Genomic DNA, 22,071 nt, shown 5'->3' with positions numbered 1-22,071 from the left:
CACTGTTCAATAAATGCATTAATCCCATTCACTGCCTGAGTGAATATTTGGCTAAATGAATTAGTGAGTGATGGACTAGGTGTCATTGAATGAATGGCTATAGAAGTTAGACATGGAGTCCAACCTAGCTCTGACATTTACTAGCCATGGAACCTGGAGTGACCCTCTTGACTTGTCTGTCTCGGTCTACTTCATATGTGTGTTGTGAGGATTACATGAAATAAAACATTGCCTAACATTAATCTCTCAAAGCATCATTACTGCTCTTTTATTAATATGGCCAGGTTAGATTTACTATTGTAATATCAAAGCTTCAAGTATTGGAATGATTTGATTTATTCAAGAACACATGAAAGAATATTAAATTTCTTTACTCTTTTTCTAAATCAAGTCAAGTTTAATTTAACTTTACCCCCACCTGCCAGGTTGAGGGGGATATCCAATTTCAGAGTTTTTTTAGAAATGCAACCCTCTCTCCCTGGGTGTACCCAGTCTAGAATATCTGGGGAACTGTCTTCAGTCTGTTGTAGTTGTGGCTCATTGTCCAAGGAGGTGTGTTCCAGGCAGATGGATCGGGCACAGTTGCTTAAGGCATTTACTCCTCCCATTCTAAATCTTGCCAGCAACAATTCCTATATATAGTAGTAACTCCCGGAGCCATGGCTTGGTGTTCGTTCCTTAGGTGTCCTTGTCATCACTGCCAGAGACACTGGGAGGGAGCCAAGCGCAGGTTTCCACCACCATCCATCCTCCTGGTTTCACAGAATTCAACTCTGCTTTAGTCTTCAGAGCTTTCCCTTCCCAAATAATCCAGCTCTGTCCCATCAAGAATGTATATATTGGAAACATAACTTTTACTGAAAATCTCTAAATGTTTTCCCGTGAGATAAAAAAAGCCTTTCAACCTATAAAAGATGAACTGTTCTTCCAAAAGCGTAGAAAGTAATTTTTTTTCTGTAAGTCTTTTTACCAAGTGCATGGCATATACAAAACTTAATTGATCTAATTCACTCAGTTATACAAGGTTCTCAAACTTTTTCATCTTCTGTGAAGACTCTCATGGCCCCCTTTCTCCCTTGGCCACTATAGTTCCCATCTAAGCCCGCATGTCTTATCTTTACTACAAACTATGGAAGCGAAGGGGTGTGAGGAAAGTGAAAGGACTACACAGATTATAGTACTGATTCTCTCCATTCTGGGTGAGAATCATCACAACTAACTGTTTGGAATCCGCACGTCTGATCTTCAGAACCCACTGGGAACAAAGAGAGCAGTGGATGATGGAAGCACTCAATTTTTGGAAACCTTGATTCATAAAAATACATTATGTGTAATGGCACTAAGGGCTTGATGACAGAGTGGGGGGCAGGATAGGACACTGATGTCCATGGAATAGGTAAAAGAGAAAGAAGCATTGGGCCAATAATTTCCCCCTCCAGTGCAGACAGTTATTCCTGGTATCTGGCAGGTCAAGGGCAAAATTAGAATTCTGCTCTGAACTAGTAGCAGAACTGTGGATCTGTAGAGCTTGGCCCTCTAGTGGCTACTTCTTATTCAGTGAACATAACTGTTTTGTGCATAGCCAGTCTCTGTCACTTGTCTTCTTTTTGGTTTTGCTAGAACCACTAACTGCCTCCCTCCATATCTATTATCTCATTTCTCTATCATTACTGACATTAACTTTGTAATAGACTCAATGCAGGGCACAGTTCTAGAGGGAGAAATTGATCCCCTTAGAAACAGACTGGGATGGAGAGTTGTATGCAGGCTTTTTGGGGAGTGCTTTTGGGAGATACATCAATAAGGAAGTGAGGAAGTAGGAGAGGGCAGTAGGAGAAGCTCATTTACAATATGGTTGTAACCGAAGCCTCAGCTGATTGTGTGCGGAGTTGTGGAACTGAGATGGCTCCTCAGAGTTGTCCCAAATTGAGGCCATGGAATTAGACCTTTATATCCCTGCATCAGCCTGTCATTGTGAGCCATCCCCTGGAGGGGGTGTAACCGTGGGTGAAATCATTCCCTGTAACTCAGGGCAATGAGCAGTGGGGATGCAGCTGTGAGCTGTCAGCAGCTCATGTTCCCAGCAGCTGGGTAATGGACGCATTGGCCCCAATTAACTGAGCTAAGCACCACTGTATCCACTCCTGGGAGTTTGCAATCACTTCGTAGGCTTCCAGGACGCTTTTTTATACCTCTCTTTTGTTAGTTTCTCCCTATTTCAGGGAGGAAGAGTCCAGAAATGAAAGTCAGGAGACAGATTCTACCAGACTCCTGCTATATGACCTTAAGTATGTCACCTAAATTATCCTGGACTTGGGGTTAACAACGGAGAGTTCAATAACAATTCTTCACCATTTATATTTTGCAGAATGCTCTCACATCCACTCCTAATTAAATCCACTGGACAGAACTCTCTAAATCAAATGAGATAACCAAGGTGTAAATACTTTGAAGGGTTAGAAGCACAATACACATATGAGGAATTATGTTGCATAATACTTATGATAATGTTAATTCATTTCACTGATATTATTTAAGCATTCACTTTGTGCCAAGCCTTATCATATTGGATGGGGATATAGAGATCATTAGACATGGTTCCTGCCTGCACTCTTGCACTGTTTCTAGGAAGGAGAAAACATATGTCAAAAGAGTACAATGTGATAAAAATTATCATAAAATTATAAACAGGGCAGTAAGTTGAATAAAAGAAGCCTCTTTCACTTAGAGAGGAGCTCGGGCAGGGGACAATGTAAACCTTCATAGAAATTGAAAATTTTTATAAGTAGAAATATTGAAGTGGGTGAGGTAATCCTTGCCCCTTGAGGGCAGGAACTGTGTATATCTTGTTTTCTTCTGTACTCTTAGAGCCAAACCCATTGCCTGACAACTAGGTGCTTAAGAAATATATGTTGAATGAATAAATGAATAATAAATCAAGAGCAGAAATATAAACCTGCAGCTATGCCACAGAGCTCTTTCAAGATGAATTTAAATAATCTCCTCTCCTCAGCTGAGGGAGACGCACCAATAATTCACATTAGATCCTTTCTAGAGATTAAACCTTTCTAATATCCCAGAAAATTTTTTGGCTGGCCTCTCTGTTCCCTTTGTTCCCAATGTTAAGAGTCAGTGCTAGAGAACTCAGGGACCCTCATGCAATAAGTGTGCCGCCTGACTAGGTGGTGGCGCAGTGGATAGAGCATTGGACTGGGATGCTGAGGACCCAGGTTCGAGACCCCCAGGTCGCCAGCTTGAGAAAGCTCACCAGCTTGGACCAAAGGTCACTGGCTCGAGCAAGGGGTCACTAGGTCTGCTGAAGGCCCGCAGTCAAGGCACATATGAGAAAGCAGTCAATGAACAACTAAAGTGTCGCAATGTGCAACAAAAAACTAATGATTGGTGCTTCTCATCTCTCCGTTCCTGTCTCTGTCTATCCCTCTCTCTGACTCTCTCTCTGTCTCTGTAAAAAAAAAAAAAGTGTGCCAACTAGTTTATTATTCCCATAAGCATTGTGACAATGCCCCGTCTTTTTTTATTTTTACAGGCACTTGGCTGGGGGTCAAAGGAGCTGGGCAAGAGATTCTGACTGCTGTAGTTGTTCCCTGAAGGGAACAGAGGGCAGTCACAAAGTCTGCTGGGAGAAAGGATCTAGTGACTCTCAAAGCTCTAGTGAGGAGAGCATGAGCTTTGAATTCAGGCAAGTTTGTGTTAAAAATCTACACAACTCCACGTATTAAGTGAATGCTAAACAAGTTATTTCACTTCTGAGCTTCTGTGTCTTCATCTATAAAATGAGGATAAAAAATAATTACCTCAAGAGTTTTTTAAAAGGGTGAAATAAGGTAACATGCAAATTCTCAGCACAGTGCCTGGCAGAGATTGATTGCTCATCAAATATTAGTTTTACTTCCTTTTTTCTTTCCTGTTCACTAATTTCTGGCTCTCCCTCTCCCTGGAGCTCACTTTCTGTCACGGTCTAACCACTGCCACAGATGGGTTCTCCGATTTCATGCAGGTAGATCATGTTCTTAGTTTCTTAGTGGCACCTGAAAGAGGATTCTTTTTCCCATACAAGGTTGGCTGAAAGCCTTGCTTTGTCTATGTCCCTTATGCCTAGACCAAGGCTTTAGACATTACCATTGTGACGAGAGACCAGTGCCAGAAAAAAAGTGAGCAAATATCACACTCACAGGACAGGTTTAGCTATACTCACAAGGCTCCTTTCCCACTCCCAAGAAAACATGATCAAATCAGAGTAGCAAGACTTCTTCCTTCTTGGCAAGGTACATGATCTTCTGTACACTTTTTGATCATGACCAGTTTGGGGGGAAGGGTGAGAAAGCTGAGGAGAAAACTACTAGCTGTCCATCAAAATCCATTTGTTCCTTCCATAATAATAGAAATTTGGCTGGAACATGACTGCCTAGATAGGAAGCTGATTTGCCAGCACCCCTCATAGCCATCTGTGGCCACGTTACTAAGCCCTCATCAATGAATGCCAGCAGAAGGCTTGTATGCAGCTTTTGCCTTGCTTAAGAGTAAATGTCTGGCTTTAGACTTCTGTTCTTTTTCTCTCCTTATTAATTAGAAATGCTTACACTGTAGTAAACTTGGAACTGATATGTTGAGGATGGTAATAGTTATCATGGGTCCCTGAATGGTTGACTAGAGCAGAGCCAGCCACATACTTGGTCATCCAAATCAAATCCTACCGTTCTTCATATCCTTCCTCAAATCTCCTGGGGACACCCATAAATACTTCCCTTCCTCTTCCAGGCCATCACAGTTTATATCTGTTCCCCACATTTTCAGGTAGTTAACTATATTGTTTCCTACTTGCTTCTATGCAGTGTTATCTTTTGTTCCTTTTTTGGTGTGTGCCTCTTATCTCTTAAACTAGAAGGAAATCCAAGACGTGACCCTGTTTCTGCTCCCGTTTCCCCAGAAGCACAGCTGTTGTGCAGGCTGACAGAGCCCCACACAGACCCCTTTCCCAGCTGCTGTCAGTGTTGGCTGCCATCAGCTTACAGATGCCTCGTCTCCAGACTTGGCCTCAGCCAAACGTGAGCATCCTTGGAGATTAATTGCCCCTCTAGCAGCCAGCAGCCAATGAGACTGACACGGGATAGAATAGGATAGTCACAAAAGGTAGGGCCAAGTCTGTGATGGAAGTTAAGCTTTAGAATTTTCCTGAAGAACCAGGCTCTTGTTAATCTCTAGCCAAGACAACTTCCTTGCTTAGCTTTCTTCCACTGCTCTAGCCTGCAATAGCTCACGGGTTTCATCCTTCTCCAGAGAATTGCTCTCAGCTGACGGAACCTCCTTACAACCCTCCTGTTGTCCCTCCCTGTTCCCCACCACGATGGCCCTCAACCAATGGCTGACCGATGAGGGGCCATAAAAGGCCTGCCCTCTTAATTCAAGGGGGTGTAATCCTGTATGTGGTTTATGCCCCAGCTATGTAGAACAGTTCCCTGTGGATCAGGCCAGGGCCAGACATGACCCGAGGCCCATCCTGTGTTCGGCTTTTTTTCCCTTTCTTATCTGCTTCACTCTCTCCCTTATGTGTTCTCCCTGAGGAGTGCTCCCTTAATAAATGCCTATCTCAGTCTCTGCTTCCAACTTCAGTCTACTGGTGTCAGTACTCTGCCATCATTTCTCCATTCATTTCTGGGGACTCCTCGGATCCATGCTGTGGGTGGGATGTGACAATGTGCTGAAATTGGTTGAGGGAGCTGAAGCGGCTAGACGAAGAACAAGTGGGTTCAACTGGAATAATTGTACAGAATATCTACTAAATAGATGGTTGCTCTGAAGGTTTTGAAAGTTAAGTGAATTTATGTCTGTAAAGTTTAGACCACTGCCTGACATGTGGAAAATGCTCTTAACTATTAGGGCAGAAGTTTCTTTGATCTTTTTTCATTACTTATGTATTCCATGTATGCCTAAATGAGTGCTTGGCACAGAGTAGACATTCAATAAATACCTGCTGAATGAGTGATTACTCAAATTTGGCTTTGAGGTCTCAAGGTAATATGCTGTATCCGGCCAGCAGAGGGCAGACCCCGTGCAGACAAAAGAGCATGTGGGCTGAAGGAGGTTGTGGGATCAGAGGCAGATTTAATGGCATGCACACTGGGTGCGTGCCCTGGGCACAAACTTCTGAAGGTCCCAGCAAAAACCCAACTTTACACTTTTTTCTAATGACACCGAGTTTGGTTTCACATGTGCAATTTTAACATTAATAGTACATAATATTTTTTATTTATTTAAAAATGTGGTTAATGCATATTTTTATTTTCCTTCTCTCTCTTTTTATTAAGGGGCCCAATATTTTCTTTTGTGTCCAGGGCCTCAACCGACCTCAATCTGCCTCTGAGTGGGCTAGCACCCCAAACAGTTGGGGTGAGGTACAGTGGGGGAGGGCTGCATCATAGAATATTAGGGTGTTTAAATTATACCACCTTAAAATCCTAGAATTTTATTTAGTCCAACCCCGGGTGTGTGAGATATACTGAGCCCATACTTTGTGAATCCAGACAAGTAAGTAGTTCCAGGCCCAGAATCCCTGGAGTTGCTCTGCTGTCTGCAGCAACTCTTTTGATCTTGTGACTGCCCCACACTCCTCTCAGAACATCCCCTTTCGTGCTTATTCAGGAGGGCAGCCTTGCCCTGTTTCTGTCTCCAAGCTTCCCTTGTCTTGTTCCCTGCACTCACTCTGCCCATTTAGATTTGTCTTATATTTCAAAGCCCAATTCAAATTCTACCTTTCTCTGACTCTTAGATCTACTCATCTCATTTCTCAAACCTCTACAAGCAGCTGTCACCTGCCCATTCATTCTTACACTTGACTGTATTCCATTTTTTATTTGGGATTTGGGGCTGGGAGGTCCCGAAAGCCCCATTCAGTTGTAGACTCCTGAGTCTGTTGTCTTCCTAGACGCCACATCTTCTTAGGCAGCTCTCCAAGCTCCTCCCTCAAGAAGGGATAAGGAAGGCCCGAGCACACATGGGCATGGCACACATCTGCAGGGAGGGAACACAGCTGCTCATGGGAGCAAACGTGAGCTGTGATCCTCCAGTCAAGAAACACCTAGGCATTTATTTTAATATTTTCTCCTCCTTTATTATACAACTTACATACTTATGGTCAAAGAAATCAAAATAGTACATAAAATTTTAAAGTAAAAAGGGAATAATACCCATAATCCTTCTCTTCAAAGATAACTGAAATAAAAATATTATTTCTGAGTGTTTGTTATACGTGAAAATGTATGTTTTGATGGAGCCTTTTGGAGACCGCATGGAGATTTCACAAATAGAAATCAAACTGAACAGTGGGTCCAGCCTGGGATGTGTAGCATGTATTCACCTGCCACATGGCACAGATTAGCTTTAACCATATGAAACTATTGATATTCAGCTATTTTTGACCCATAAACACAGCAGTTTTTTATGGTTCAAACGACTGTGCGTGAAGCCTCGCCTGTCAGAACTGGCAGAGCTCTGAAAGACTTTCAAGTCTGTGTCACTGTGCTGAAGAGGAAACAGGATCAGAGAGAGGTGTTCAGCCAGGGTCAGATATCAGGAGCCAGAAGCAGGACTGGTGCTCTTCTCCCTGAACCAACTACCTGAGTTGCACTCGGCTTCTTTTAATACGATCATCTTCCAGGTGTGATAATAATCTTATAGAGGCAGATTTCAACTTGGTATCAGAAAATTTCTCACAGAACTCAATCAAAATGGAAGAGGCTACATTAGTGAAGACCTCATGGCTGGGAAAGGCACTGTGACGGCTGTGACGCGGCTGGAGGCACATGAACCATGGAGCTAATGAGCCCTACACATGCGCGGCTCCTTCTTAAGGTCCTAGGAGGGATCCTAGGAATATATTAACATGCTAATACATTTCTGTAATATTTGCATAAGTAGGATATCTAAACAATTCTTTTTCTTAGGAAGGCTCCCAGAATTGTATGACTCTTAGGCCTGGATCCATTACTGTGTGGCACAGAAATTTGAAAAGCACTGAGCAAAGAGGCAGAATTCCTGAGTTCTAGTCATGGTACTGCTCTGGCCCAAATGGGCCAAATGGCACTGGCCCAACTTCCCTAACAGGAGGGTATAATCACAACTGTTAAATGGGTTGAAAACATATTATGTGAACAAATATACATAACATTATACCTATCTGTTATATGAGATAATCATTGCTGTTTTATAGTCCTTGAAGATAACACACAAAAAAAATGTGTCCTCAGTACATCTTCCTGATACATTTCCTCTGTTACAACTTCCTTTTCTCCTTCAAGTCTCTATCCACCTGCCCCCAATACTGCAGCCACTGGACCAGTCATTGGTTCTTATCTCTTCTACTTCTCTATATTTGTTCATGGTTCCTACTGTCTATCAAGTCTACCTTTGCTGAGAAACGGTCCTTTTCCAGAAGGCCCAGGTCTGCCATCTCCTCCCAGCACAATGATGACATCCTTTAGTACAGTTTCTTGTTGATTGTACAGATAGGAACACTGAGGCCTGATGCAATCCATAGCTGAGTTCTGAAGGCCCCAGAAGACAATCCTCATGTGTCTTGATCTACAGCCATCCCAGGTTCTAGCATCAGATGATAGACACACGGTTCTTGATGTATACATGGTAGGGATCACTGCGCTTGTCCACTTTGCGGGAGCGGGTGTATCCCAGGATGAGGCTGCCCACAGTGACAGCAAATAGAAACATGACAAAAAGAATATACATGTAGGAGTTGTCATCACGGCCAGGTAGGCTGGTCCTCGGCTCCTCAGTCAGGTTGTCTGACGCTGGCCGGCAGAGCAAATTGCTGTGCAGAGTGGCATTTAGAGCCTTCAGAACAGCGTGCAGACTCTCATACCAGGTCTCAGTCCCATTGGTGGTCTCCATAGCAACAGGGACTCTGGTGGCAACAGAAAAGAGAAAGGATGGCTTCCATTACCTACAGCTTGAATGACCTCCTCACTCCTTCAGGCTCCAATATCACAGTTTATCCTTCTTGTTTACTTGTCTGTCTTCTCCGCTAGACTGCAAGCTCGGTGAAGGCAGGGGCCATGCCTGCTTTACTCACTGCTGTGTACAAGCACTTATGACTCAATAGATGCTCAGTAAGTACCTTTGGAATAAAGCCCTCTTTGGCCATTATAACCCATGTTGATCTGTCCTGTTTGGGGATTCTGTAAGTCACTGAGCTTTAGGCTAGAAGATATTGAGAGATTATTTAATCTAACTCCTTCTGTTTCACATACAGGGAAACAGGCACCCAGAGAGAGTAAGTGGCTTGACCATGATCCCAGAGAACATTTAGAGGTAGAGTTGAGACAGAGTCCTGCTTTTTGATGGTCAGCTCAGAGTTCCTCTGACTTTTATGCCAGCTCTTGGCAGAACTGTGTGGCATTATTGGAAGATATTCCTCAGAACTCCCCTTCAGCACAGTTCTTTCTTCTACTCCCCAGATGCCATTTAGATGTTCGGGGATGGCTTAGGTTTCACCCTACCTGAAACCAGAGGCTGGGTCATTTGAGTTCTCAAGCATTCTATATCCCAAACACTCTAGGTGTTTAGGATCCTAGCTATTTAGGATTCTATTAGAAATGAGTGTGTTGGAAATTCTTTTGGAAAGGAGGTGGCTGGGGAAGGAGAGGAAGGCTGATTAGCACTGTAGGCACTAGAAAAGAGAACACACTTGGGCCTGAGGGTGGGGTGTGACAGGGGCACTCAGTCTGGTTTGGGGGTTTACCTGCCCCAGAGAGAGAAGACACAGCACCTCAACTATCCTGCCTTTCAACACAACCACTGTGTACCTGGCATATAATAGGTGATAATAAATATTCATTTTCCTTCTTCTCAGAGATCCTTAGTCTATAATATAAAAAAATCATCCCGACAGTATTATATCCTAGCTTCTAAGAAATTATATGTCATTCTCTTTAAATAAGGCTCCACACCCACTTCCTCTGGGAACCTTCACTGCGTGCTCCCCATCCCTGAACCATACTCTACAAGCTTCTGTCATCACAGGCTTCCCTGTGCCCCAGCACTTACATACAAGGTACTGTATAGCCTTCTCTTGTTATTGATAAAGGTATCAAGCAGACCACATGCTTCTGATCAGCAGGGCTGTGTCTCTCCCCCAACTCTAGAGGGATATCCTGAGCTTGGCTGGGAGTTCTCCTTTCCTGGCAGTCTACCTTCAGACTGGCTGGGAGTTCTCAGGATAGACTGGCCACTTTAGGATTTCTCCACAGTCCAAGTACTCAGAGTTTATTGATGGGTTCCAAAGCCCTTCTTTGTCCGAGCAGATTTGTCAACCAACCAAAGTTAACAAACCCGATTATTAACCAGAAGGTTAATAATCTGTCACAAGATGACAGTTAGTTATGACCATGATAAGTATTCACAAACAGCTCTACAAATGCACAATTTGGGGGGTAAGAATCTTAGTAATACAGCAATCGCCCAGGACTGACCCACATTCCCTATAAGGCTTTTGGGGCCTGATGCTATATAGCACCTGAGCTACCTTATCTGGGTGGAGGAGCAGGAGAGGACAAGGGCTCACGCTGAACTAAGATCCAGGAGGTATAGATTCTCATCTACTAACCCACTTTGTCAGGCAAGAAATCTGTGCCTTCTTCTTCCCTCAGATGGGCCAATGGAAAGCAGGAACAGCACAATGAAATTAATGGCTCAACTAATCATTCAGCCAGTCATCATTTATGGAGGCCCACTCTTGGGCAGGCTCAGACCCAGTCCCTGCACTTAGGGGCACATTGCCAGCTTTTCTATAATACAGGAAACAAGCCAGGGTCTACTAAAGGAAGAAGGGATGAATTTTAGTCAGAGCTCGGAGTGAGTTCCTAGTGATGGGGGCATTTAAGTGGACCTTGAAGGGTTTTTAGGAAGTAGAAAAGGCAAGAAAAAGAAACAGACAAAGGTATGACAAGAAATCATATAAAATGTTTAAAAGAATAGAAAGTAGCATAGAGAGGCTAAAGTATAAGATGTATTGTCCCTGGCTAGTTGGCTCAGTGGTAGAGCACCGGCCCTGTGTGTGGGTGTTTGGGGTTTGATTCCTGGTCAGGGCACATAGGAGAAGCAACCATCTACTTCTTCACCCCACCCTGCCCTCTTCTCTCTCCCTCTGTCTTCCCCTCCCACAGCCATGGCTCGATGTAGTTCCAGCACATTGGCCCCAGGCACTGCGGATGGCTCCATGGAGCCACCTCCTCAGGCATTAAAAATAGCTTGGTTGTGAGAGTGGCCCAAGATGGGCAGAGCATTGGCCCCAGACAGGGGTTGCTGAGTGGATCCTGGTTGGGGGTGCATGTGGGAGTCTGTCTCTCTATCTCCCCTCCTCTCACTTGGAAAAGAAAAAAAAAGGGTGTATGGAAGGATACGATAGGATATAGGATGGAGATACCGGTCTGACTCAGGTCATGGAGGGCCTTGAGTGCCAGACTGCCGAGCTAGAACTTTATCCTGTGGTGGGAAGAGCTATGAAACAGTAAACTAAACAGGGGATACAGGATTAGATCTGTGCTTGCAAAGGACACTCTGGCTGCTATGTGGACTGGATTAGGGGCAAGTCTCAAGGCAGAACATCCAGTGACAAGGGTCTTGAAATAGTTCGGCTGGAACACTCTGAGTCCTGAGTTGGAGAGGAGGGGGAGAGTCTAGGAATGACAAGGTGGGGGGGGGGACAGATATGTGATGTGAGAGGCATTTTGGGGGGAGGCATGGCTAATGCAAGGGTTGAGGGAGGAAGAAGCCTCAGCCAGTTTTACAAGTAAGACAACAGACAGGTGGTGTAAGTGCTTGAAGGAGCCTACTTTGAGAGAAATAAATTTCTCACCCTGTTTGGGCATTATTTTCCTCATCTATCAAAAAAGATTAACATAAGGCAGGGGTCCCCAAACTTTTTACACAGGGGGCCAGTTCACTGTCTCTCAGACCGTTGGAGGGCCAGACTATAAAAAAACTATGAACAAATTCCTATGCACACTGCACATATCTTACTTTAAAGTAAAAAAACAAAATGGGAACAAATACAATATTTAAAATAAAGAACAAGTAAATTTAAATCAACAAACTGAACAATATTTCAATGGGAACTATGCTCCTCTCACTGACCACCAATGAAAGAGGTGCCCTTCCAGAAGTGCGGCGGGGGCCGGATAAATGGCCTCAGGGGGCTGCATGTGGCCCGCGGGCCGTAGTTTGGGGACCCCTGACATAAGGAGTTGTTCAGTGGGTATAGAGTTTCAGTTTTGTAGGATGAAAAGGTTCTAGAAAACTACTGTACAACAATGTGAATATAGTTAATGCTACTGAGCTGTACACTTAAAAATAGTTCATGTGATCAATTTTATGTTTTTTTAAACACATTAAAAAAAAGATTATTTTCCTTGCCTTGCCTCCCTTCAAGCTTGCTTGAGCATATACTTTTATTATGGTGAAGAAGATTTTTTAAATGTTTTAATGTAAACATATTTTTCAATTAAGATGAAAATCTGTTTTTCATTTTTGAGACGTAAATATGTACACACAGGACATACAATGAAGGTGAAGTCTCCCCATTCCTAATGGTCCAGGGCTCTTTCCCAGGGCAGTCACTGGTACCAGTTTGCTTAGATATCCTTACAGGGGTGGTTTTAACTGAAAGGGTAGAGAAAGGGCAACCCGAATCTGGAAAACTCACCAAATAGCATGCAAATTCTCTGGCTTTGAGTCAGTCTCAGCCCCTCAGCCTCTTCGAGATGTCTCTGAACTCCTGGGGTCTCAGTATTCACTTCAGGAGCTGGAAAGGCCCAGAGCTGGAAAGCAGAAGAGATGGCAGAAACAGGAAGGAACCAGACACATAGGAAAAAACTTCAGAACTAGGGTGGATCACCGAGGGCTGGGCCCCAAGGGTTGTGCAATAGCCTTGCTGTAGGCTCTGACCCCTTCTGCTTCCCTTCCCCTTCCTGCAGTGGCCGGATCAGGCCACCCAGGGTTAACGTTATAGGAACTGTATAGTGGCTAAATGACATCTGATTGCTGCCCCCCAACTCCAGGCCCACAATCTCTCAACTGGATGACTTCATGAGGAGCCTCAGTTTAACATGTGGACTCCTGCTTAGGGACCAGCTAATAGTGCAGCCTAAAACATTCCTTTTTAAAGGGTCCTGGTGTCTCAGCGGGAGCCTCTGAAAGGCTGAAAGGGCCTAAGAGCCAAAGGAATTGTGTAAGTGGCAGAATGGCAGGTGGCAGTTGGGTTATTTTACATAAGGACAAACATATTCCCAATCACCTATTTGGATAAACTGGGTATAAACATGGTCACAGCATCAGCACTACCTGTAGCATAGCTCAGGTATGTGAAACTTAAAGAAGAAAAATATGCCAGCACGGTGGTGGTTTTATTTTTGTAGAACAGAGGCTGGCAGGGCCTTGAGAGTCCATCCAGTCTAACCTCCCCCATTTTACATGTGAAGGAAATGGAAACCCAAGGAGCTGACTCAGTTCAGCTGTTACTTGTGTGACTTTGGGCATGTGACTTCCCTTTTGTGGGCCCCACTTCTGTCTGCATTTATAAATTGAAAGGGTTTTATTGCAGAGTTCTGGTCAGCTCCAATATCCCATGAGGGTGTGAGTCATCAAACCATACCGTGAGATTATGGGAGACTTAGATAGGCTGGTAGAACAGGCATTTGGGGGCTTTCCAGAGCCTTTCAAATCATAAGCTAGAGAAGGCTGCAGACCTTTTTCCTCACAAGTTAGGACTGTGAGCCCTGGGACTGAGTTACACACTTAATATTCCAGCCTAGATATACTGAGAACCGAATCTCTTGACTTGTTCATTTCTTCTCTTAACGGTTTACCTGCTGGGGTGATCTAGCCTGGGGAGGAGACAGAATCTGTGCAGAAAGTGGGGATGGGGGACAGTGTAGGGGACAGTGTGGGGGACAGGGCAGACTTTGAGGTGAGGTTCAGTGAGAGGAGTAAAGGTTCATGAAACTATTTACCCCTCAAGAGGACCTCTTTCCAGGACCTCTCTGAGCAGACCTGGATGCTTAGGGTCAGCTGGGGGAAGAAAAGAAGCCACAGTTATCTTTAGATGCTGGATTGGGGTGGGAAAGAGGAGCTGGGTGCGAGGGCATCTTGTCCTGCTGGGTCAGGAGAGGCAGAGAGAACAAGATGCTTCTGTATGACCTGTCTCTGAGTCCCAAGTTGGGGATCTGGCAGTTGGCAACATTTTGAATTTTGTTCCTCTTTCTGAGCTCCTTGGCTTCTCTCTTCAAGATAGTCACTGATTATGAAGATCATAATGATGAGGGAGACAGAGCTCTTGCCCTACCGAGGCCTTAACTTGAAACAGAAGATAGATCAGCAAGGAAGGAACTGACCACGCTGAAATAGATTCTAAAAATCATTTAGTATATCTAGACTCTAGGCCAGCCCCTCCATTTTATAGATGGGGAAGTTGAAGCTCAGGAAGGTTGAGTGACCTGGCAGAGCTTGGACGCAAGCCTTGGTCTTTGGGAGTGCTGTTTGGGTGCTTTTCTCACTACGAATGGCAACATTCCTTAATATTTGAGCTGCATATCACACCAAACACAGCCTCCTTGTGTCCTGGGCATCATTTTCTCTAACTCCATGTTTTTTCCTGCATTACAGATTCTCAGTAATCTTTACTGAGGATCCAGTAAGGAGGCAAATGGTAAGTTCCTGTCTAGTCTCCTCTCCTATAGCCATTTCTGCTCCAGACCAGCTCCTGGTTTCCTGAATAGGACGGGCACACTCTCTTCTTCCACATTCTGTTGCTACTATTTCCTGCACATTAACCCAGTCTCTCTAAATGTTCTTGAATTGACCTCGCCTGACCTCTAACTTGGGGAAGGAGATGTAGTGCTGTGATCTAAAGGGTGAACTGAGTATCTTAGTGAGATTTTCTCACAGGCACAACACACACACATATACACTATATATATACACTATATATATATTCACTATATATATATTCACTATATATATGTATATATATTATATATTCACTGTTGGGTGTGAGGGGAGGGACCTATCATACATTTCTTACATTTCTTTATTCTCCGGGCCTGAGCACATAGCAGGCACTGAAGAATAAATTAATGTCTCTTCTTATTAGGCCATCCCCCTCCAGCTCACACATGCCCATTCATAAAAACAGCTTACATTACTTTAAAAACAACTTCAAGGCCAGGCCAAAACAGATTCCATTTGGTCTGGAAAAGGGGAGGTTCAAAGGAGAGAAACCACCTCAGTCAGGTGGGGCAGTGAGTCAGAAGAGGAAGAATTCTAAGCCTCTTTTGGAAGCCCAGACATTCCCTGACATGGACCCCATTTAATCCAAAGGGCAAATATTCTTGGCCCCAAAACACCGGTAGTGGCTTTGCAACCCTCTTCCCTGTGTACCTACCCAGGGTGTGGCCACACATACCCACCCACTACACACACACAACTCCCCGTCACCAGCCTGTGATCTTGCCTTTCAAGTGTTCCTTTCATGGTTCTAATCTTAGCTGTATGCTTGTCTATGTGACCTTGAGCACTCTGATTACTTTCTCTGAAACTCATCCATGAGATGGGGATAATTACGCCTAATTACCTCACATGGGAACTTGAGGAGACTTTAGAAGGGAAGGTGTTTTAGAGATTGCTAAGTATTATATAATCATAAGAGATAATTATTGGACAGCCTGGTCACCTTGTTTCCTTGCCCACTCAGCCACCACCATATAATGAAGAATAGCCATCCCTACCTATGTCCCTCCTCCCCACTTTTGGTTCTCCTACCTTCAGAAGAAAACCAGAGGTGCATATTATTCTTCTTGATTCTTCAGAAGTCTTCCTTATTTTTCATACTCTCTGATCAGTCCTATAATCACTTTATATTTAGGCTACCATTCTATAGTCCTGTCACTGATGGAGAACACACTAGAGTGGGAATCCAAAGACCTGCCCTACTTTGCCAATGTGTCTAGCCATGTGTCTTGGTTAGGTGGCTTCTCCACTCTGGGCCTCATTTTCCCTATTAATAAGATGGGGTTTCTTGTCTCGCCTTCCTCTTAGTATGTATTTTGAGCATCTACCCATTCCATTTGTGAACAGAAAAGTGTTCTGAGAAGTGTGGAGTGAGTGAGGATGAATAAGGTTGTTGGTTATCTCAAGGAGTCAAGAAAATGTGAAAGCAGATTCAATGGCTCCAGCATGGGGTCTTGTCCATTTGTAGAAGCAGAGCTGCTGGGTGTGGGTGCAGCTTACACACTTATATTATCCCTTTGTAGTGAAGTGGAGAAAACCCTGAGCTAGGGGTGAGGAGACTTGGGTTCTTCTTTCTGTTCCCTGGGCAAGTCATCTCCCCCTAGGCCTCAGTTTCCACATATAAAAATTGGTAAGGAGTAGGTTGGGAAGATAGAAGGAGATATTTTCCATAGGTTGTCAGGCAAGGGTCTGAATTCATCTACTTTCTAGAAAAGGGACTTCCAGGTCTAGGCCCCTATCCCTTCATGTCACATGGAGTGTACCGGGAACAGGACCCTGAGGCCCATTTTCCGGGTGGTGATCCAGGAAAAGAAAGCACAAGATATAAACCTAGTGGGCAATGTGCATATGTTTACAACCTGTAAACTAGAACTCCTTTCCTGACTGGCAGCCTACATTATGTTATTAGCAGCAGAAGACGCTTTTGGGGTTCCCCAGGCTTTCCCAGGACTGGGCTGCAAATGGGGAGTAGCCAATGGGCACATCACTCTGCAGAGATAGAGGCTCCAGCCAAGCAATAAGCCCGCAAAGGGTCCCGGAGTGCCATTTCCGAGTGTGCACTCGCTGCTGGCCCACAGGTGTTCGCTGCTTATCTGTGGATGTGGAAGAAGCTTTCGTGCTGCCCTCCACAAGCCCCCACGGTTTCCGGGGAGGGTGGACCAGGAGCCCAGCTCCGCACTCCCACGTGCGGCCCCGGGAACCACCGCTGCTCGGTCCCGAGGAGGCTCGGCTACTTATCTGAGCCGTCTCCCTTCTCGGCTCCAAGGTCTTAAAGGAGGTGAGAAGCTATCTTCATACTTCCCGCACCAGCTCAACCTTCCCAACCCTGCAGATGCGCTTTACCTGCCTCTCCGCAAAGCTCCGAGGGGCGCGGATCCGCTCGTGGGACACCGCGTCCTGTGCTGGAGGGTGCACAGCACTGCGCTCCGCCGGCCCGTCTGTGCGCAGCCCGTATCCAACACTGCCCTGTGCCCCCTCAGCAGTGCGTACAGACCCACGCTTTGCTCCCTTTTTCCTTCCCTAGGTCGTCCCCTCCCCCTGGCCCCGCCTGCCCCCCAGCACACCCCCTTCTCCCCGGGCTGGCTTCGGGCGCCTCCGCCCAGCTGCATGGCCTCACCCTGCTGTGGGCTCCGACCCTTCCGTCCCCTGCAGCGCCTGCTTCCTGGACCAGGGACTGAAAGCCTCTCGCTTCGCTTCAGCTAGCCCAGTCTCCAGAAAGCGAGGCTGAATGTTGGTTGCTGTTGGAATAAGGCTCTGCTCATAATGACTGCGTGGTGGTGGGCATGTCACTTCTCCTCACTGGGCCTTGGACTCCTTACGATAAAATGGGTGATGGATAGGGTCTATTGAGATCTTCGAATCCAAAGCATTAAAGCCAAATGGTCACTGGAGAAATCGGATTCTCATACAGATGCCCAGTTTGGGGAAGGGAATTGCCCAGGCTCCCGGAGGAGGTTAGTGGCACAGCTTAGACTCGGAATCTACTACACCACTCTCTCTCCTTCACCCCAACTGATGTCTCCTCCCTCCAAGTTTCAACAGTTCTAAACATACCCAGACAACCGGTGTCCATCCACACACCTCACTGGTCCCTCCATGTCCCAGAACACTCTTCACTTTGTGGCCACTAGGCTCACTCAAACTACATACTACTTCTTTGCTGGTGACTCAGCAGGCTCCAGAAAAGAGAAGCACCCACAAACAGCTGGGAAACGGCCAGGTGGCTAAGAGCAGGGGAGTGGACAGTGGCTGGGAACTGCTTCTCAGAGACTCTGTGGGGAGTCCTTATCAGATCCCTCTTTACCAGCATATGGCCTTGGAATAATTAATAACAAACAGGCCAGCTCTCGCTCCCTTGCAAACAAAAACCTGTTCAGGACATCTGAGGCACATACCCTCAATCACAGAATCTCAGATTACATCTAGGAAATGCTATCATTTTTAAAAAACCTACCACATGGAGGGACTGTTGTACAAAACTGCTAATCTCATCATCATCAAAACATGTTACTTTTGACCCAGCCACTCTCTTTTCTCAGACCGGAAATTACTTCTCAAGTCATCCTGAGCCTGGGCATGGTCTCAAATTTCATTCTGCCTAAAACTCACCTTGGAGCTCTTTGTAAAGTAGACTTTTGAGTTCTACTCCAGAGGTTCTGATTCAGGAGATTTGGAATGTAGCCCAGAAATTAGCATTAAAAAAAAAAAAAAAAAGATTTCCAAACGATTCTGATGCAAGTGGTCCTTGAGATCAACCTTGAGGGAACAGCCCTGGCTCAGTTAGGGCTCCTTCCCACATCTAGCACAGGGCCTTGAATTTACTCCATAGGCCTATTTAGTACAGTTATCAAAAGTAAATATTTGCCCACCTCATCTACTAGGTTGTGAGTTCTTTGAAGATAGGGATTATCTCTTGTTCCAATAAAATTTTAGAATCATAGTCTTAGAATCACAAATCTTAGAGTTCTAGAATGATTTAGTGGTAGAACCTATGTTGGAAGGACTCTTAGAGTCAAAATCCTTTCTAGCCAAATCCTTTCCTTAAGAATCCTCCATATTTCATTTTTAAAGTGAAATTGTCTAGATTCTTTTCCACACCTCTACGTGACAGGAAACTCCTTGCCTCTGAGGCAGCCGAGGCTCTGATTGTTAGGATGTTCTCACATTTTAACAAAAGCTGCCTCTTCTACCTTTTGGTTCTTGTGTCTATTGGAGACATAAAGTATATGCTTAATCTTTGTTCCCTTTCTCAGTTGTTTAGAAATTTAGGGCTTCCTCTACTTCCCATTCTCTAGACTGAAGATGGGGCAGGAATTCTGCTAAGAAGGCAGCTGGCCAAGGGGCCTTTGGAAAGTGGAAGCTTCTGTTGTTATTAGAAGAGAAAATGAAGCATGAAACAGAATTCCTGTTCTGGTGAAACCGTAGTCTCAGAAGAACCTTCCAAGTAAGTGCAAGACAAGGGTCTAACCTTAGGTCAAGGAGGACACGGGAAAGGGGTAGACTACGTCAGGGGACAAGTCACCTAGAGATACAACTTCTTGAAGTCTTTGCTTAGTGCCACCTTCTCAGCACGGCATCATCCTGTTTACAAATTATAATCCCTTCCTTTTTCTGTCCTCCCAACCTTCCTCCCTGCTTCGTTATTCAATAACACCTAACATCATTTTATATATTTAACTTATTCTTTTTTTAAATTGATTTGAGAGAGAGAGAAAGGGAGAGAGAAAGCAAAATACATCCATTTGTTGTCCCACTTATTTATGCATTCACTGGTTGATTCTTGTCTGTACCCTGACTGGGGATTGAACCCACAATTTTGGCATAGTGGGATGATGCTCTAACCAATGAGCTACTTGGCCAGGGCTTAATTTATTCTTGAAAAATCTTTTGCTGTTTTTCCTCTGTGTCCCTCAACTGAAGCTCACAGCGCCTGTCTTCAGTCCAAACTCAGTAGTCTCCTCAGCTCTGGATTTCTATAGCCACCTGCTTTGGTCTCCCTTTGAGGCCCGATGAGGTAATAATGTCTAAATTTTTAAGCCCCAGGACACTTCACCACCCCTTCTAGTTGCTCTGCTCCCTGCCCAACCCTTTGGATAGAGCCTCCTCAAATTACTGACATGAGATGTCCATATATTTTCTACAAGACCTGGCTGATACAGAGGCCCATTCTCCTATAGCCCCTTGCTCTTCCCTTGAGTACAACACTTAGCATTCTGTGTGTAAGGCCAGGGGCCACTGCCACCATCCTGGCCATTCACATGCAGGTTCCCATTAGATTTAGACAGATGGTAAAGAAACAATGGAGCCAAAACCTGGTGGGCTATACCTTTATTCTAGCCTCTCATCTGGCAGGCAAGTAAAAACACACCAAAACTCGCTCACACATTCTCCAGTTCCATAACCAGTAGAATATTTTTTAGTTTTTCCTAGAATCAAAGGCCTCCCACCAGCCTCAGTCCCCTCTGGTTCCCCATCTCCTTCTCTCTGCACAAACTGGTTTCTCCTTCAGCACCCTGCCATCTTGGCTGCCTTCTCTGCTCTCACTCTGCTAAAACATGGCCTCCATCCTTCTCCTTTTTCCTCTCTTAAAACTTTTTGGCATGAAAACCCCACCTCCAGCACACATTAGCATAACAGAGCCCCTTCCAAAGCAGGAAGGTAATTAGCCATTTCACCTGGCAGCAGCCATTCACCTTGGTAGTGGCCATTTTTAGCAATAGAAGTAAGCAAAATCAAATAACACAAATCTTACGAACTTATTTGCCCAACTGTGTTATAATTGTCTACTCTATTTCTTGACTCCACGCATAGAACATAAGCTTCTTGAAGGCATTAAGCCAACACAGAGTAAACCTTACTGAGAATTTGTTGAATGAATGAATGTCATGAGAGGAAAGATTACTAGGAATTATGTTATCAGGGAAAGCTTCCACAAAGAGATAGATCTGAGAAAGCCTGAAAGGATAACAGGATGCTTTTTCAGCCTCTAGACCAGACGTCTCCTCTGAACACTAGACTCCTGTATCTAACTACCTACTTGCCAGCTCTGTTGGGATAACATGTTGGGGCTGGAACTCTTGACTTCCTTCCCTGGCTCCCCTTAATCTTCTCTCAGTAAATGGAATCATCATCCATTCAGTTCTCTGTTTTCTTCATAGAACTCAACCTAGTCATCTACTTATCTGTGTTCTGATTTGGCGTCTGCCTTTCCTATTAGACTGTAATTACTATGAGAACGCAGACCAGGTGTATATTTTCACCAAAGAACAGCCAGGATGTAACCCAATGTCTGTCTCATAGGTGGGGGAGAAGGGTTGGGAGGTAGGGTTAGTGTGGACGGTGTCTGTCAACAGTCTCAGAAGCTTGGTTCACCAGGGAAAATACAGCATGACTCACAGAGGAAATGTAATGATCACATCAAATTATTTTATTCCATTAATCTTTAGGAGCCCGAGTCTGTGCTTCCATGATCTTATCTCCTCTTGACCTGTCCATTGTGACCCTCAGGACATTTTCTTATCATTCTGTGCTTCACTCTTCTCCTGCCTCTGCAGGCAGTGCAGACAGTGGAAAGGGCACTGGAAAAGGTGGAGCAAAGGTGGGATAGGTGGCGTCGGGAGATAAGATCTTGGTGACCCCTTCTACCCACCTCATCCTCACACCTGCTGTGTCCTAGGCAGCAAGGTGGCACTGGTTCAGAACACAGCCTTTTGGGTCCCACAGAGCTGTGACTGAATCCTAGTCCTGTCACTTACTGGCTGTGAAAGCCTAACCTCTCTGAGTTTTAGTTTCTTTATCTGTAGAATAGGGACAACGATACCTACAATTTATGGTTGTGTGGATTATGTAAGACAGGGGTCCCCAAATTTTTTACACAGGGGGCCAGTTCACTGTCCCTCAGACCATTGGAGGGCTGGACTATAAAAAAAAAACTATGAACAAATGCCTATGCACACTGCACATTTCTTATTTTAAAGTAAAAAACAAAATGAGAACAAATACAATATTTAAAATAAAGAACAAGTAAATTTAAATCAACAAACTGACCAGTATTTCAATAGGAACTATGGGTCTGCTTTTGGCTAATGAGATGGTCAATGTCCGGGTCCATATTTGTCACTGCTAGCCGTAACAAGTGATATGATGCACTTCTGGAGCCGTGACGCATGCGTGTGTCCCGCGTCACCCGAAATAGTACTGCATGTGAGTGACAACTCGCTTTGCGGCACCACCACATACAGTACTCACATACAGTGA

At 44.8% G+C, this 22,071-nt stretch overlaps 1 protein-coding gene across 4 annotated transcripts; it reads right to left on the bottom strand.

Annotated features, from left to right (window-relative positions):
• Positions 1 to 7,125: 7,125 nt before the first annotated feature.
• On the bottom strand, positions 7,126 to 17,957 carry KCNE3 (potassium voltage-gated channel subfamily E regulatory subunit 3). Of its 4 annotated transcripts, XM_066250162.1 has the most exons (4): positions 17,869 to 17,898; positions 14,040 to 14,097; positions 12,734 to 12,848; positions 7,126 to 8,935 (listed from the first exon to the last, which is right to left on the bottom strand). In XM_066250162.1, exon 4 carries the CDS (start codon positions 8,920 to 8,922, stop codon positions 8,623 to 8,625), a length of 300 nt encoding a protein of 99 aa, XP_066106259.1. In that variant the 5' UTR covers positions 8,923 to 8,935; positions 12,734 to 12,848; positions 14,040 to 14,097; positions 17,869 to 17,898; the 3' UTR covers positions 7,126 to 8,622. The 4 variants fall into 4 exon arrangements, with proteins under 4 accessions (XP_066106259.1, XP_066106251.1, XP_066106242.1 ...); XM_066250154.1 differs by lacking the exon at positions 14,040 to 14,097 and having other exon boundaries at positions 17,869 to 17,957; XM_066250145.1 differs by lacking the exons at positions 14,040 to 14,097; positions 17,869 to 17,898 and adding an exon at positions 17,158 to 17,339.
• Between the last annotated feature and the right edge of the window lie 4,114 nt (positions 17,958 to 22,071).

Source organism: Saccopteryx bilineata, chromosome 1 (genome assembly GCF_036850765.1).
Source record: "Saccopteryx bilineata isolate mSacBil1 chromosome 1, mSacBil1_pri_phased_curated, whole genome shotgun sequence".
Lineage (NCBI taxonomy): Eukaryota > Metazoa > Chordata > Mammalia > Chiroptera > Emballonuridae > Saccopteryx > Saccopteryx bilineata.
The sequence above is the reverse complement of the archived record's forward strand: the minus strand, read 5'-3'. Positions and strand labels throughout refer to the sequence as shown.